At 38.6% G+C, this 16593-nt stretch overlaps 1 protein-coding gene across 4 annotated transcripts in view; it reads left to right on the forward strand.

The window, feature by feature from the left end:
* The first annotated feature begins 921 nt into the window (after window positions 1-921).
* The window catches only part of cpeb4b (cytoplasmic polyadenylation element binding protein 4b), a 34664-nt gene continuing 18992 nt past the window's right edge, over window positions 922-16593 (forward strand). For all 4 annotated transcript variants that reach the window (XM_051877582.1, XM_051877583.1, XM_051877584.1 and 1 more), the window contains exons 1-3: window positions 922-1366; window positions 2183-3349; window positions 16180-16270. In XM_051877582.1, coding sequence (XP_051733542.1) covers window positions 2237-3349; window positions 16180-16270 — 1204 coding nt within the window. In that variant the 5' untranslated portion in view covers window positions 922-1366; window positions 2183-2236. The remainder of the gene's footprint in view (window positions 1367-2182; window positions 3350-16179; window positions 16271-16593) is intronic.

A 16593-nucleotide genomic window follows, 5' to 3' on the forward strand; every position in this document is an offset into this window, starting at 1 on the left:
GTTTGTTTCAAAAATTGTACAGTTAGTTGGTCATTATTGCAGATTAGTGATACAACATCCTGATTACTCTGTCAAGGTTTATATTGTGATAATGATCACTTGACAATATGTGTGTGTGTGTGTGTGTGTGTTGTCTCATACCTAAGATCTCACCCTTAGAAGCTGATTTCTGCGTTGTTGGTGCATATGAGAAGTCCTACACCAAATAATGATGGTGGAGGAGCTCCATTATGGAGTGAAAACAGCAGCAGGTCTTAATGAGACCTCTGTCTGAGGGCACAGCTGTCATATTCAGAGCCTCTCTCCTCCTTGCTCTCTGACCTATCGTTTGCAGGAACACTGGTAATGAGATTGATCCGGGTCGCTTAAAACAGGGAAGAAGGGCGCAAGCAGGTGTCATCGCAACTGAGAAAAAGCTCTAGTGTCTTAAGAAAAGACACACATTTGCACATACCACAGAATTCTGTCACCGGGGGACAGGAGAAATCTCAGGAAAATTACATGAGGATATTTACATTGAAATGGTGCTTTCACCATGAATCATGCTTACACCATTTATTTTCACATAATCTTGCTGTAAAATAAATGCTCATTTTATATATTCAAATAAACTTAAAACATTATTTATGCTGTTTCACATGGCTACAATTTTTTATTACAAAAATGCAAAATAATCCTAATCCTTGTTGACCTTATAGGGCGGAGATTTTAAGGCACAGGCTATGACCTTAAAGGGCAGACACATATTTATGAATCGCATCCAAATTAGGAAAAAGTGGGCGGGAATAACTTGCGCTCTGCCCAGTTAAATGCCATATCCTCAGCCAGCGTGGGCGGAACAGACGCCTTGTGAGGTTCCCGTGGGCGTGGTCTGACGAGTGGGGGCGGGGCTTTAAGCGGAAGTGTGTGTGGACTGGGTCTCCTTGTCATTTGGCTTCAGTAGATTGTGCCGTGGAGAGGAAAAGGACAGCAGCGGCAGCGCAGTGAAGGGAGCAGTAGTGCGCTGGTGAAAAAAAAAAAAAAAAAAATACAGAGAAACGAAAATCTAACAATGAAAAGGACGCATGAACGCATTATAGTTCACCAGTAACTAAACTAGTCTTTTTATATTTAAGTCAATGACGTAGAATCGTCTACGCAAGTGATTTAAAGGTTAGCAGCTGGCTAAAGCGAGACAGGGCTGTGTCATTGAGAAGGCAGGACACGTCAAGACGAGGAAGAGAGAAAACAAATAGACACTCTTGACGGATTAAAGATCCCCAGTTCATAATATCAGATCACCAGTTTATTCGAGCTTCTGCGTTAGTTTGCGTTGTGATATCTGGAACGAGTGTCTCCTCAGTCATCGCTCGGATCAGCCACTAAGGTGAAAAATGAATTTATTTATTGATTTTTGTCAACGTATTTATGATCAATCCCTAATATTACATGTTTATTGTTGTTTTATACGTGTTAAATCGTGCAGTGTTGCGAGTATTGTAGCTCGAGAGCCGAAGACGTCATCATTTTTCAGCTCGAGCGTTCGTTCGTTAAAAAGGGAAGGTAATTCTAAGGACCTTTTTCCTTAGATGGTGTTTAGATTATAATAACAGCAGAGGTGTTTTATCGTGTACGCTACATGACTGTATTATTTCTGCGTCAGAAAAAACACGGTCGAGTCGGCCTTTCGGTTGATATGAAGCCTTTTAGCAGTTCCTGTTGAATAAGCCGGTAGCCTGTTAGCTGTTAGCTGAAGAGACGTCACGAATCTATAATTAGAGCCCGAGAGACCTTTATAACTTGTGATATAGCCAATAAGGCATACATCATTAACATCGTCAGAGAATTAATGATATGACACGTTCATTAAATATATCTCTCCTGTCAGTATTTGTGACGTCTGGTGGCAGAGTGCCACATAGTCTCTCACCAAAGGGTGTCCTCAGTGTTTCCACACTCTTAAAATAAAGAAGCTTTAACATCCATGGAACGTTACCTTTCCACAAAAGGTTCTTTATATTGGGAAAATGTTAATTGTTATTCACACTAAGAAAAAAATGGGATCCAAAATTGGTTCTTCTGTGGCATTGCTGTGAAAACCCCCCCTTAGGAGCCTTTATTTTTAAGTGTGTAGTGTGTCATGAATTATGTTGAGCGACTGTGTCATGTAGTATTTTAACCATGGATATGTGTTCTTTTTTAGGGCATAGGAAGCAAGAACAACTGTGTTGGAGCCAGGTTGAACTGGAGAACATAAATGGGGGATTACGGGTTTGGAGTCTTAGTGCAGAACAACACTGGCAACAAGTCTGCTTTCCCAGTACGAATCCACCCTCACCTGCAACCCCCACACCACCACCAAAATGCGACCGCCAGCCCCGCCGCTTTCATAAACAGCACCCCGGCTGGGAATGGCAGCAACAGCGGTTCGACCTGGCTGTTCCCGACGGCCGGCGCTCACAGCAACATGCAAGATGAAATCCTGGGCTCTGAAAAGCCCAAAGTCCAGCAGCAGGAGCTGCAGGAGACCCAAGAGAAGCAGCAGCAGCAGCAGCTCTCACCCGGACACCAGGAGAGCGGCATCATCTCTGAGCTGGAAAAGGCTCGCGCTGAAGAGAGTAAAGTGGAGAGCGGGTCATCCGAGGGGACCAACGGCAAGGAGAAGCTGCGTTTGGAGTCCCCCGTGCTGACGCCCTTTGACTATCAGGAGCCTTCGGGACTGGGCACGGCTGCCCAATCCAGCACCTCCTCCTCCCTGACCAGCTTCAACAACTGGTCAGCTGCTATCCCTGCCACCCCTTCCACCATCATCAACGAGGACATCAGCTTCTTCAACCCGGCTGCCTCAGCCAACAATGGCCCTCTGCTGTTCCAGAATTTCTCCCACCATGTCAGCCCGGGCTTCGGGGGCAACTTCTCTCCTCAGATTGGTCCCATCTCCCAGCACCACCCACCTCACCCCCACTTCCAGCACCCTCACAGCCAGCACCAGCAGCATCGTCGTTCTCCGGCTAGTCCCCATCCACCGCCGTTCCCCCACCGCAGCGCCCCCTTCGGCCAGCTGCCGCATCTCTCCAACAACCTGAGCAAGCCTCCCTCACCATGGGGCAGCTACCAGAGCCCCTCGCCCTCTCCTTCTTCCACTTCCTGGAGCCCAGGTGGGGGTTATGGCGGTTGGGGCGGCTCCCAGGGCCGCGAGTACCGCAGAGGCCTGAATGGCGGCATGACGCCTCTCAACTCCATCTCCCCACTGAAGAAGACCTTCCCCAACAACCACATGCCACAGCAGAAGTACTCCCGCGCCAGTCCCGGCTTCAACCCTAAGTCCTGGATGGATGACAGCAGGAGTGAGAACATCTTCCCTTTTCAGGTGTGTGTGCTATATTGACATGTTGATCTGTCTCAAAAATAGGTAACAATAACCAATTATTGACCGGTATATTGGCTAGGCTGATAAAGGCCCGTTGACATTAAGAATGATAATGTTTTAAAGTGATAATTCATTGCTGACAAGATGGGCTTTTAATAAAATGGTGCTGTAAATGCAGTAGAAAAAAAAAAAAAAAAAAAAAAAGAACAAAGGTGCTACATGACTAGAGAAAAGGGAGAAAAAGTGCCTTTTACCAAAAAGGTAGGGGGACTTTAACACCCATAATGAACTGGCCTCAATCCGGGATACAAAAATCACAATTTGTAGTTTTCCTGAAAGCCCTAGAGATGTCAAAAGGCAACCTTTTCTGACAAATAAACTAGGATCTCTTGGTTCAGGTAACATGAAAAAAAGAGTACACATTGTTCATTTACATGTATTATTGACATTGCAACAATACAAACTGATTGTAAATCGGTAAAGCTCTAATTCTTAAAGGGATAGTTCACCCAAAAATGAGAAATTTTATCATCATTTACTCATTCTCATGTTGTTCCAAACCTGTATGAATTTCTTTCTTCTGTTGAACACAAAAAAAGATATTTCAAAGAATGTTTGTAACCAGACATTTGACGGCACGCATTGACTTCCATAGTTTTTGTTTTTCCTACTATGGAAGTCAATGGGTGCCGTCAAATGTCTGGTTACCAACATTCTTTAAAATATCTTCTTTTGTGTTTGGAACAACTTAAGAGTGAATAAGTAATGACAACATTTTCATTTTTGAATGAACTATACCTTTACGGTGTGGTCATATTAGCGAAACTTCAGCAGGCAGAAATAGGTCCATTGTCAATAGCATAGAGATGTATGAAGCACTGCTCACAACCAATAGCCAAAACCAAATAGCTGTCGATAGCTTGGTCAAAGCTGTGAATTTTGCTGAACGTGCGAAATCTGTGTGAGGAAATCTTTTGCCCTCACACGAAACTTCACTCTCGTACGGATTCCTGTATTTTGCCTGTGAAATTTTGTCAAGCAATGGTAAATGTGACCACACTTTTATGAGAATAGTGAAATCCACACCACAACTATAAGGCCGTGTGCCCACCAAAGCGTTTTTTTCCAGCGGCTAGCGTACTTTGCCAACTGTTTTAAATGGGAGCGCTACATTTTTTTTAAACGGCAGGAGTGTAACGAGGCGCTGAACATCTTTTTCACGCTCAAGTGCTGAGCGCTCAGCGTTTTTTACTGGTTGCCTCGAGTTGAAGAATTTTCAACTTTGAGTAAAACACCGTCCAATCAGAGTGGAGGAGGGGCGGGGCAATACAACACCGACCAACTGTCACAACATTCTTGCTGTACAACGACATCAACAAGCAGAGAACGGAACAAAATGGATGAGAAATTAATATTGCTGGTCTCTAAACATACATAGCACGCACTCTACATTGTGTCGACATTTTTAGTCTGAAACAAATTATCTGTGAAATCAGTTACAAGTAACCGTGCCGCGGATATACCGTATCATAGCAACAAAGCGTCTCAACGATGCCGAAGCAGAGGCCTAACGATAACAATAAAGAGGAACGATATTGTTCAAATCACTTTCAGAATTTTTTTTTTCCAGCTGATGAACAATAAAAACATTGACAGCCAATCAGAATCCACACAACTTTAAACGCTTAAAGGGTTAGTTCACCCAAAAATGAAAATTCTGTCATTAATTACTCACCCTCAAGCCGTTTTACACCCGTAAGACCTACGTTGATCTTCGGACACGCTGATTCGTTACGCTCCGAAGCTTCCTGAAGCAGTGTTTTGAAATCGGCCATCACTAAATAATTCGTTATTTTGTTTTTTTGGCGCACCAAACATATTCTCGTCGCTTTATAATATTAATATTGAACCACTGTACTCACATGAACTGATTTAAATATGTTTTTAGTACCTTTATGGATCTTGAGAGAGGAAATGTCATTGCTCCCTATGAAGGCCTCACGGAGCCATCGGATTTAAACAAAAATATCTCAATTTGCGTTCCGAAGATTAACGAAGGTCTTACGGGTCTGGAACGCCATGAGCGTGAGTAATAAATGACAGAATTTTCATTTTTGGGTGAACTAACCCTTTAAGCATTTAAAGCGGCAGACCACAAAATTTCAGCGTGCACTTAAAATAAACAAGTTATCATCTGATGGTGTGGACACTAATATAGTTATCATTCTTGGTGTGAACTGGCCTTAACTGTGCCAAAATATTTAAAATCTTGGGTAAAGAATATTAATTTTATTGTGAGAATAAGAGTTTTTTTCTTTTCAAATTCTGAGAAAATATAAATCTCAGCATTTTTTTTTAATGTAAATCTTTGTTTATAAGAACTTAATTACAGATATATAATGCATATAACTTGTTTTATATCAAGCACCCCCCACTAGTCCTTGCAACGTGTCTCAACTGCTCATTTGCATAGAAGCTCATCTCATCTTTCTCACATTGCCAACAGTCTCTGTTTCTCTTGTCGCCGGAAATTGGCAGTTTACATTGAAAATGAATGATGCCTGGTTGCTTTAAAGCTGCAGTTGCTGTCAGTGTGAACCCCATAACACGTAGCTCGTTTTGCGCATTTGCACAGCTCTAATTTGCCTGTTTCTACTCTCTCATGGCACATTGTGACAAATTCTCCTTGAGTTGGGCCCAAAGCAACATGTGCCAGAGGCTTGGATGACTAACTTTGCTCTGCCTGTTTTGTTTTCCAAACAGCTCTGTGAGATTTTAGTAGCTGACAACAGCTCAAAAATGTTGCCTACCAGGACGCTGTCTTGGATGGTTTGATGCTAATCTTACAAAGAGAACAATTGTAATGTAGACATTGTCTTTTTCACCCATTTGATTATCTTTACATAAGCTGTTGCATTAATCATAGTAGCACAGATTTTAAAATGTCGGCCAACGTGTTTTATTCCTGGTAGTATATTTTTGGCCTTGTGTCATACTTAAATGGAGCTAGATAGATTGTTGCCATCTTTAGATCTGTTAAGGTGATATACAATACATAAATATTAAGTTCAATTAATTTAGGCTGCAGCAGCAGTTGTATGACAGGCATAAGTGTCTGTAAGCTGTACTAGAACCGGTCATGTTTGTTTAGAGTGTGAGTGTGAGTGTGTGTGTGTGTGTACATGTGGTGGAGGGTGGAGTGAGGATTGTGAAAAAATCCTAGATACTTTGTAGAGCTGCATGATTCTGGATACATTTTAATTCAATTTTAAATTTAATTTAATACATTTTGTTTCAAACAGAGATCATAATTTTTCCTCAATTCTCAACAGACAACTAAACAAAATAACATGTTATTTACTAGAGGTTCTGACAAAATGTTAATTGCTGCAGTCTATATGAAATGTTTAATTAATCTGAATTAATTATTAAATTAATTGTGCAGCTCTCATACCTTTTAGCGTTATTTTTTCTAAATAAAATGTTTTGTACTTAACCAATAAAGTAGGGCTGCACGATCTATCCTTTTAGCATCGATATTGTGACGTGCAATAGTCACGATGTCAAGTAGGCTATCCACCTTATTCCTGACTAGCCTACTGCGTTTCGAATTATGGGTTCAACTTCCGGTTTGGGGAACTTCTGTTTAAAAAGACTGAAACAAATCGTTTCAAATCATAAGGTTGCCCTACAAATAAAGCTTATCCGTCAGTTTGACTGAATGAGCTGTCAATTCTTCTTTCATGTTTTATTTTCAGACATCATGAGAATAACGTAACACTTGGTATTTATATGTTATAACAAGAATTTTTTTCTCCTCAAAGCCTCACGTCTGTTTCCAGGTTTGTTTTCACAGGTAAATACAATTTATTATCTGTAAAAATTATGGAAATCACTTTGAAATAGTATCACGCAATGCTGAAGTTCATTAAAATTTTTTATTAAGGCAACGTATATTACATAATACAGATATATATCACTATAGTTATTTTTAACCTGTCCGTTATTGCTGTGGAACGAATCGTGCTTTTTCATGGCCTGATGCTTTTACACTTTTGAATGTCCTTTTAATGTTCGTTGGTTGAAGGGTGAGTAGAATAATGTCATCTCATTGTACCCAGTTTAAAAAAAAAAAAAAACGTATTATTGCATTCATAGAGCGAGCCTTTCACTGACTGTTTACAGCTTAATGGAAGTTACACCCATAATTCACGCAAAGCATCATGGGGCTTAGGAATAAGGTGGATATGGATCGTAGTTGATCCGTTATCCATACGGACCAAGCCCCATGGTTCCAAATGCATGTGATTCTCAGGTTAATTGCAAAGATTAACCATCATAGACTAAAAGTGTATCATTTGTTTTAGGTCCTCTCAGTTTAAACATTCAAGTGATTTTAAACTGTTCAAACGCAAGAAGACGCGATTTGTAACTTGCGTGCTTTTTTTTGTGCACACACAGAGCGGACACAGAATTCCGTTCTCTTCCGCCTCTATTTGTTCTTGAACAGAAAAATGCATGCAAAATTGTCAAAATGCCCGTCTCGACGAGTATCCTTGTAAACACAGTCGGTTATGTCTTATGTGAACATAAACAACTGAAAAAGAAAAAGGATATGTATCAGTATATTGGATATGTAAATTTTTTTTTTCTTAAAGTGACAGCAGCTTAACAAACCTGCTGTCATCTGTCATTAATGTTAATCAAACAACAAAATAAAAAGAAACACTTTTGTAGCTTTAACAATAATTAATTATATTTAATTTATACAGTGAAGACTATGCAGTGCTATTTTACATTTAATTGTTCAATTTCTTAATTTCTGTGCTCAATCAGTCTAGAATGATTCATTCTTTACAAATAGAGCTATTAATCTGGTGAAATGTGGTCATCTGGTGACATTGTTTCCATATCGCAAAAAAAGAAAGCATCAATATCGTGCAGCCCTATAATAAAGTACAGGGGCCATTGTGTATTGTGAATATAGTCATGGCTAAATGGTGTTGTTAGGTGTGACACACAGTGGAGTGCCTCATTGCCTTTAAAGGTAACATCATAATAAAATTAAGGATACAATTTTCCAAATTGTGTCTTCCTTCTCCTAAAAAAATATAGTCCCTGCGGATTGAGTCCCGATCCTGTTCCCCTCTCTGCTCTCTTGTCACTATTGGACTAAAACAGACAAAGTTAATAAAACATTAAAAGATATTACAAATTTGCTATGCAAAAATAAAATAATCTGCTATGGGTTCTTCACAGTTTGTAATTTTAACAGTAAAATGCTTTGAAAATGCTGTTTAAAAACCTGTTAATTGGTTTAAAATGGCAAGTTCCCTTACTATATACGGTGACAAACTGTAATAGATCTAACAGGACATTTTGAGTAATTTTACAGTAAAATACCATTAAATGTACAGACTTTGGCAGTAAAAATGAGCAGTCATTTTGTAATTTACAGTTAAAAAAAAAAGGTAAACCGATTTTCCCACAATTCCTTAAGTGAGACTTTCCATTTGGTGGCACTTTGTTCAAGCAGTTATGTTTAAAATATCTATCTATATATATATATCTATCTATATATATATATATATCTATCTATATATATATCTATCTATATATATATATATATCTATCTATATATATATATATCTATCTATATATATATATCTATCTATATATATATATATCTATATATATATATATCTATATATATATATATATATATATATATCTATATCTATATATATATATATATATATATATCTATATATATATATATATATATATATAATTTTTTTTTTTAATTCAGTGGCGAAAACAAGCTTCCATAGAATTGTTAAATTTGAGCTTGTCCGTTTAATTTTCATGTGACGTAGTCCTCGTATCTTGTGGTCATCCTGGGAAGTTCTTATTCATGTGAGGGGAAGTCAAAATTACGACATCAAGTGTGTTCTAATCACTTTGGCCTGAGCAAGATACCTTTTCTACAATAAATACAGCAAGCTCTACAAAATGATTAATAAAGACTTTTTAAAATTTAATTTATGAATCAATTTACTTTGTGGTGGCATTCGTGTGCATTCAACTCGAGAATTCAGTCTTTCTCTACATGACTTCAATGCACCATTGCCTCTTAAGTTTTTTTTGTCACAATCTTCATTTCACACACAATGAATGACATCATTAGTGTCATCCTCTTGGTTTTTTAGAAGAATGTTTGTTGGTACTTTCCAGAATCCATTGTTAATAACTGCTTACTATAACACTACATTTAAAGATAACAGTGTCAATTCTATGGGCCATCAGGCCTCATTTGTGTCAGTGTATCTTTCTTTTCGCTTGATTCAAGGGAACAGGTGCCTTCCAGATCCTCTTATTGAGGTGTTTGCGCACAGAGCTCATCATCTGGTATAGAAACTGGGGTCAGCCTGCAGTTTTGTGATCTTGATGTGTTCTGTTCTTTGTAAAACCAACAAACTAAAGGTATTTGATAGCGCTTGGAACCTGTGGCTTCCACCGCTGAGAACAGGCAGCTCTTATTCGCAGCTATTTGCTCCAGCTGGTTGAATACGTGATGTGATTCCCAGCACTGCATAATGTCGCTGGAAGTTTCCACAGGCTCTGTGTACTCTCAGCCAAGAATATCTGATGTTTGGTGTGAAAGCAAAGGCTGTCTCCGGAGGGGGGCAGGACACACACACACACGCGCACACACACGCACACACACACACACACACAGACTCACACATGAACAGGCGCTGTCGAGATGTGTAATTAAGCAGTTGCTCAAAGAGAAAATGAGAAATAGGACACACAATTCATGATGGTGAAGATGTGACAAGGTTAGATGATTGAAGACACTGTAAAGAAAACAGAAAAACAAATATGGCTGTTGGGAAGTGTCTCTTCTTTTTATCCAGTTGGGCTGTTGTATGCCCAAGGCTCAATTAGCGATCAAGCTGACATTTTAAAGCTGTTTGTTTTATTTGCAAGGCCAGCTTTTGATTGGCTATTGTCATGGAGCGCAGGTGCCCACAGCAAATAGTCATCTGTCGCTCGGCTTTATCGTAAAGAACAGAGGGTTAGCCAAGGATTTGACTGTGCAGTTGCCTAATATGACACACTTTACATTTTACACATTTTGCAAATCATTCTTCTTCTTTCTTTTTTTTTTTTTTTTTAAACTCATGTATATGCCTTTCTAGCTTAATTCTGTAACATTAGATGCAGAGTTTTGTTACGGTAATGAGTAACGGTGTGTTTTTTAGGGCACTGTGCAGTGGGTCAGCCAAGTCTTTTTTTGTTTTGTATATTCTAGCCATCATATTAACTCTCTATAATCTTTTTTTAAAGTCTCTTATGATTGTGTGGGCTTCAGGCTACCTCAGCACGGAGATTCACCCCACAGTTTATGAAACCGCCTCTATTCTTGGTGGTCTTTGTGGTGTAGCTAATACAAAGAAAATAGTTTTTGGTATTAGACTCACTGGTGTTAGAACCTTAAATGCTTAGCTCACCCAAAAATGAAAATTCTGTCATCATTTAGAAGTCGTTCATGCAGAACGCGTTTTTGCATTGATTTTCCATTGTTTTTCTATGTAAACTTGCACAAGATGGATGCCATATGATTGGAATGCTATATTCCATGGTCACTGTATTTCACTGCTTTTGCTGTATGAAAAATAGCAGCGTGACGTTATTTTTTATTATTATTATTTGCATTTAACTGATATGCAAAAAATAGGCAACTGATATGCAAAAATATTGGCAGAGTAAACTTGACGATTAATTTGATCAATCAATCAAGCAATAATTTTAAATTAGGTTACATGGTGCATATTAACATTTTTCTTCTTCTCAGTACAACAGGACTCTAGATGTACATTTGAGAGCAGTAGCAGCAGTGCCACCAAGTTCTACAGATGGTGGCACCAGCACCTGATTTTGTAGGACCAAAAGTAATTAATAATTATAAATAATATTAATTTTTAGTATTACATGTTTTGTTTGTTGGAAATGCACATTTGACAGTAGCAGTAGCTTGAGCTTGAGATGCAGATGTAAATTTATTTTTATTAACAAAAACATTAACATCTGTAAAAATGGTAACAGCTTCATTTTTATATGGTAAAATCTAAATATTCTTTTAGAATTCTTCTCTTATTAAAATTGGTCTTCCGTAAAGTCATACTTTTGTAGATCATGATAACCACAGGTATAACCACACATAACACCTCAAGTCCTACCATGCAAAAAGTAACTATATGGTTTATATATTTGGTAGAACAGCCTACTTCTCTAATACATGTCTTCATTAATAGTAATATAATAAAATTTGTTATGATTATCCCACATTTCTGCCATAATACCATGGTTACAGTTAGTGTTACTACAGTAAATCCATGGTAAATGTTGGTGATTTGTGGGTTGAAAAGCCTTCTAACTGGATCATTGTGGCACAATTTTTCTCCTGTTTTCAGCGTCAGTGTTGTTAAAGTCAGCACTGTTTCATCTGGCTTTAAACTAGTTTAAATCACAAAGACATTAGTATTTTGATTTGGAGAACTCTGCACCTAACTAAAGCTTCTCACTGGATCTCACATTGAGGTTCAGTGGTCGTATGATCGAGACCGGTTGCAAGTGAACGCATTCACTCCAGCTTGCGCTGTCTTTTGAGCCGAGCTGATAAATGATCTGTGTGGTGCGGTTCTAATCGAGAGGTGCTGTTTCGATTCACTTTTGGTGAAAAAAGGTCCCAAAATGTGACCATTTAGTAGTAGTCTAGAACGCTGTACAAATAAATAGGCTTATGTTTTTAGACTAAACTGCTTTAAAGGGCACCTAAAAATTTAATTTATCATTTACTCATGTTGTTCCAAAACCAGTAATGCTTTGGTTAATTTTCGAAACACAAATTAATATATTTTTAATTAAACCTGAGAGGTTTCTGTACCTCAAGTGAAATTCCAGGTAAACAAAACTTGGCTTTCTTCGCTTTATATGATACATGTAAATATGTAAACACCCATACATCGAGCACATAACATATGGTGAACATGAAAGCTTATGTATATGTCACATACTAGAACAAACCATCACACACTCATGTTTGGCCTTCCATGTTTACCATATGTGATGTGCTCTATATATGTGTGTCGATCATTGTTTAGATGTAAATAAAAGCTTAAGTTAAATCTGTTAATCCTATAAAGTGATCGAATGTCTTCACAAGACTTGGATTAAACTGCTCTATTCATATTCTAAGTTTTAGTTACCTGGACTTTAAGTGGAGGGAAAGAAACGTCTCATGTTTCATTAAAAATATCTTAATTTGTGTCTTACGGGTTTAGAACAACATGAGTATCAGTAAATGATGACAATTCTCATTTTTGGACGAACTATCCTTTTAATGTTTCGTATAAACCTTCAACTCTTGAGATCTGAAGTTGTATTTATTTATTCATTTTTGGAATGGTGCTGTAGTAATTTACTGTAATAATACTGTAGTAATGACATTTTTTTCAGTTGTCAGTTGAAAACCAAAATACAACTATTTTTTTTTTCATATTGAAAGTGCTCCAATAGGAAAAGGTCTGCGATAGAGGTATGGCAATGACGGTCATGGTTATTTGACCATCTATCTGACCGAGAGCTCTTTCTACACTTTAATTACTTTATCAGCAGAGTCAGTTGCGCTCCCCTGTGGAAAGTTTCCATACCCCCTGCCTTCCCAACCGTGTGGAAATGCCAGATTAATAGGCTTTAGAGTGATTTGATGTAGAAGGCTTTGAAATACCTTGTGCTGCAACAAAAAACACAATGTCAAGCCATTGCTGCTCATTCTCCCCCGTCCCCCCTTTTCATTAGTTTAGCCGTGACATTTCAGATTAATGTCGTTCTTAAAAACACCCGTAACATGCCACACTTAATCACTCACATCAGGGTGTTCCGTCAAGGTCCCTTTCTGAAAAGCTCACAGCAGACTTTTTTCCTGTATCGTTTGAACTATGATGACCTGAAAACATGCCCCTGGTGGGTAAAGGCCTTTGAGTCAGCAAGCCCTGTGCACGGTCTAATTATAGTTAAACCCAAAATAGCTCTCGCATTAAGGAGCGGGAAATGCTTATTAACAGCTTTTTAATAAGATGTGGTGTACAAAGTGCAGCTCGTCCTGTTTTTGTCAATGGTGCCTTCAATCTTTATGGGGTTGGTTCTTCATCAAAGGGCTCTCAGCAGAGTGTACTGTGCGGTAATTCTGAAGATGGCCTTTGGCCTGCTCTCATGTTCTGAATCAGCGCGTCAGCCCTTTGCTGTGGCATAAGTGCCCTGCGTGAGCACACGGCCTCTCTAAGCTGAGGGGGATGAGTGGTGCTCTGAAGATCCCAGCAGTTGCCAGATCTTACTGAGCACAAGCAGATTGTACCGTTAATCTCTGCACCATCCAGTTCAGATGGAGGTTGTGTTATGTTGGAGCTCAGGTACACCACGTTAGCTATTTATATAAATAGCCTGCTGAACCTGGCTGCATCATATATGTAGCAGTGAGCAAGTTTCTTGTGTTTCAAACATTTAAAAAGATGGCATTAGTGTTATCAAATATCAATATTTCAATATGTATCGATACTGAAGTATCTGAAACGGTTCCAATAATTTTTTTTATGCAGTATCGACACACCGATACCAGCTGCGCGTTCTTGCTCTTTTCTGACCAACGGCGAATTTATAGTTTGATACACACCCGCCTCTTGTCAGTCACTCGTCTTATTTGCTTCGGTTGAATAGTGCTTTTATATTGCACATAATTTTACTCATTACTGCAGGTTTCGTGCTCACACCAAAAAGCACACATGCCACTGATCTATATAAGTGGCGTGCACACAAAGCCACATCTGAAACAGCTTGTGAGTACCAAATTGAGTTTTTTTTTTTTCTTTTTTTTTTTTTCTCATGGCGTATTGTGCTTAAACGGTCAAATATACACAACATTCTGGGCAAAAGTTGTGTAGTGTATTAAAGTCTTAAGGGGCAGTTCACACAGAAAAGGTTTTTGCATTCCACTGCACTGCTTTTTTATTGTTTTTCGATGTAAACATGTACTAGAAGGATGTGTTTGACTGTTGCGTCCAAGTCTCGTGTGTGACACAGTGATCTAAAAATGCGGTGCTCACATTAAAAGTAGATTTACTGACCCACATGTGCAAAAGAATGATAAAAATACGTCAGGCAGCACGTTGTCACATGAAAGTAAACACGGAGAACATTAAAGTAAGCGATTATGCGTTTATTTATTGTGTAATCTGAGAATTGTGACGAATGACGATCTAGAGACACAAGGCACATGAATTCCAATATGACTGTTCAGATTGAGGTCACATTGCAAAACATCTGACCTGTATCGGATTTAGGACCACATATAGATGTGGCCCAAATCAGTATTGAAAAGATCAGATTCCATGTAGTTTGTGCTGTTCACAATGTCATGACAAAAACAGATCATGAGCAAAAATAAAATCGGATTTGGGCCACTTTTACCTGCAGTCTTAGCCCTACTTACCCTCATGTCATTTGAAACCGGTTTGAGAAAGTCTGTTTTTTAAGCCCATTGGGCCCTATTGACTTTCATTGAAAGGACAAAATTGTCTTTAACAGAAGGAAGTAAGTCATGCAGATTTTGAACCACATGGAGTGTGAATAATTGATGATAAATCTTCATTTTGAGTGAAGTATCCCTGTATTGGTGCAGAGATTTAAATGTAACTGTCATCCCTTTAAGTGCTGAGGTTTACTTGCTAAGCAAGTACTTGCTTACTTGTTTACTTGCTATGCAAGTATGTCTTTCTGACCTTCAAAAAACAGGAAGACCTAGATTCTGTTATTGTTTGCTTTTGGTGGACAATAGAATGAAGAATCTTGAATCTGAGGTGTTTAATACAATCCTCACTTTTTGAGATCAGATGACCTTTGATCCAGTTTAAAATGCACGATTGTGCTGAATCATCAGGTAAAGGGGAATATCCTAATCCATTTAAAGTATGAACTCTCTTTATCATTTATTGGCCTCATCCAACAGTTATCTCCTAATTTTTATGTAAGACTTTTTTCTTTAAACTTAATCCAATAATAAATCCTGTAGTTTATCTGGTAAAGGGTGACGTTAGTAATGCCATTAGTTTCCAGGGATCACACACACTTAAAGTCATTTTGGATACTGTCAAATGCATATATATGCAGCTGTTAAATTACTTTGATCTACCTGTGGTTTTCAGGTTCTGTATGAACCATTTGTCATGTAAATAGTGAAATTCAGGCTTTGTCGCTTTGTAAAGATGTCTTTCTCCCTTTTAAAAATGACGGAAACCATTCAGTCGTGTGCGTGATTTGAGTTGTTAACATTGTTTGTTGGTCATTGTAACCCAACAGTATAAACCCAGAGGTACCGTCAGTCAAGTGAAATCTTCATTGCTAGTGTTTTTTTTTTTTTTTTTTTTTTTTTTAATCATGCCGCTGTGCTTTCTCGGCCAGTTTTTCAACCTTTGTGTTTATAAATCATGTCAATCATTAGACTTGTCACACAGACATTAGCCACATGATCTAGGGGTCAAGTGAGTAGTGAGCACCAAATTGGATTTATACTTTGGTCTAGAGCCTCTGTTGAGCCTTTCATTTGTGACTTCCTTTCAACAGGATATAGTTCTTTGAGAGGAACAAAAGCACAACAGCTTGAACTCTATTGTAGATGAAAGGGATACTCCCGCAGAGCTGAGGGATATGAGAAATGCCATCGTAGTTGTTTTTTTCTTGATACTCATCCTCCTTTTCTCCCCTCACAGGATCGTCCCCGTTCATTCGATGGCTTCAACATGCATTCTCTGGAGAATTCTCTGATTGACATCATGAGGGCTGAGCAAGACACTCTGAAAGGTAAGATAAGAGTCCACGAAAGGAGATTGTGTGTCAAAATACCGTATTGATGTCCAAAAACCTTTGTCCCACTCACGTGGTTTAAGTTGCATTGCTCTCTCTGTAATCAAATGGAAGCTGGCTTGTACTCCAGTGAGGGGTCGTTCACAAAGAACATGTTTTTGCGTTTCTGCCAGTGTTAATTTCGTTGACGAATAATTTTTTTTTCCATCAACGGAATTTTTTTTCCCCCCAACTCTTCTGTGTTGTCACACTTCAGCTTTTAACTCTTTCCCCACCATTGACGAGATTTTCCAGCAATCCACTGTTATAAGGGAGGGGGT

The sequence above is a fragment of the Ctenopharyngodon idella genome, chromosome 21 (genome assembly GCF_019924925.1).
Source record: "Ctenopharyngodon idella isolate HZGC_01 chromosome 21, HZGC01, whole genome shotgun sequence".
NCBI lineage: Eukaryota > Metazoa > Chordata > Actinopteri > Cypriniformes > Xenocyprididae > Ctenopharyngodon > Ctenopharyngodon idella.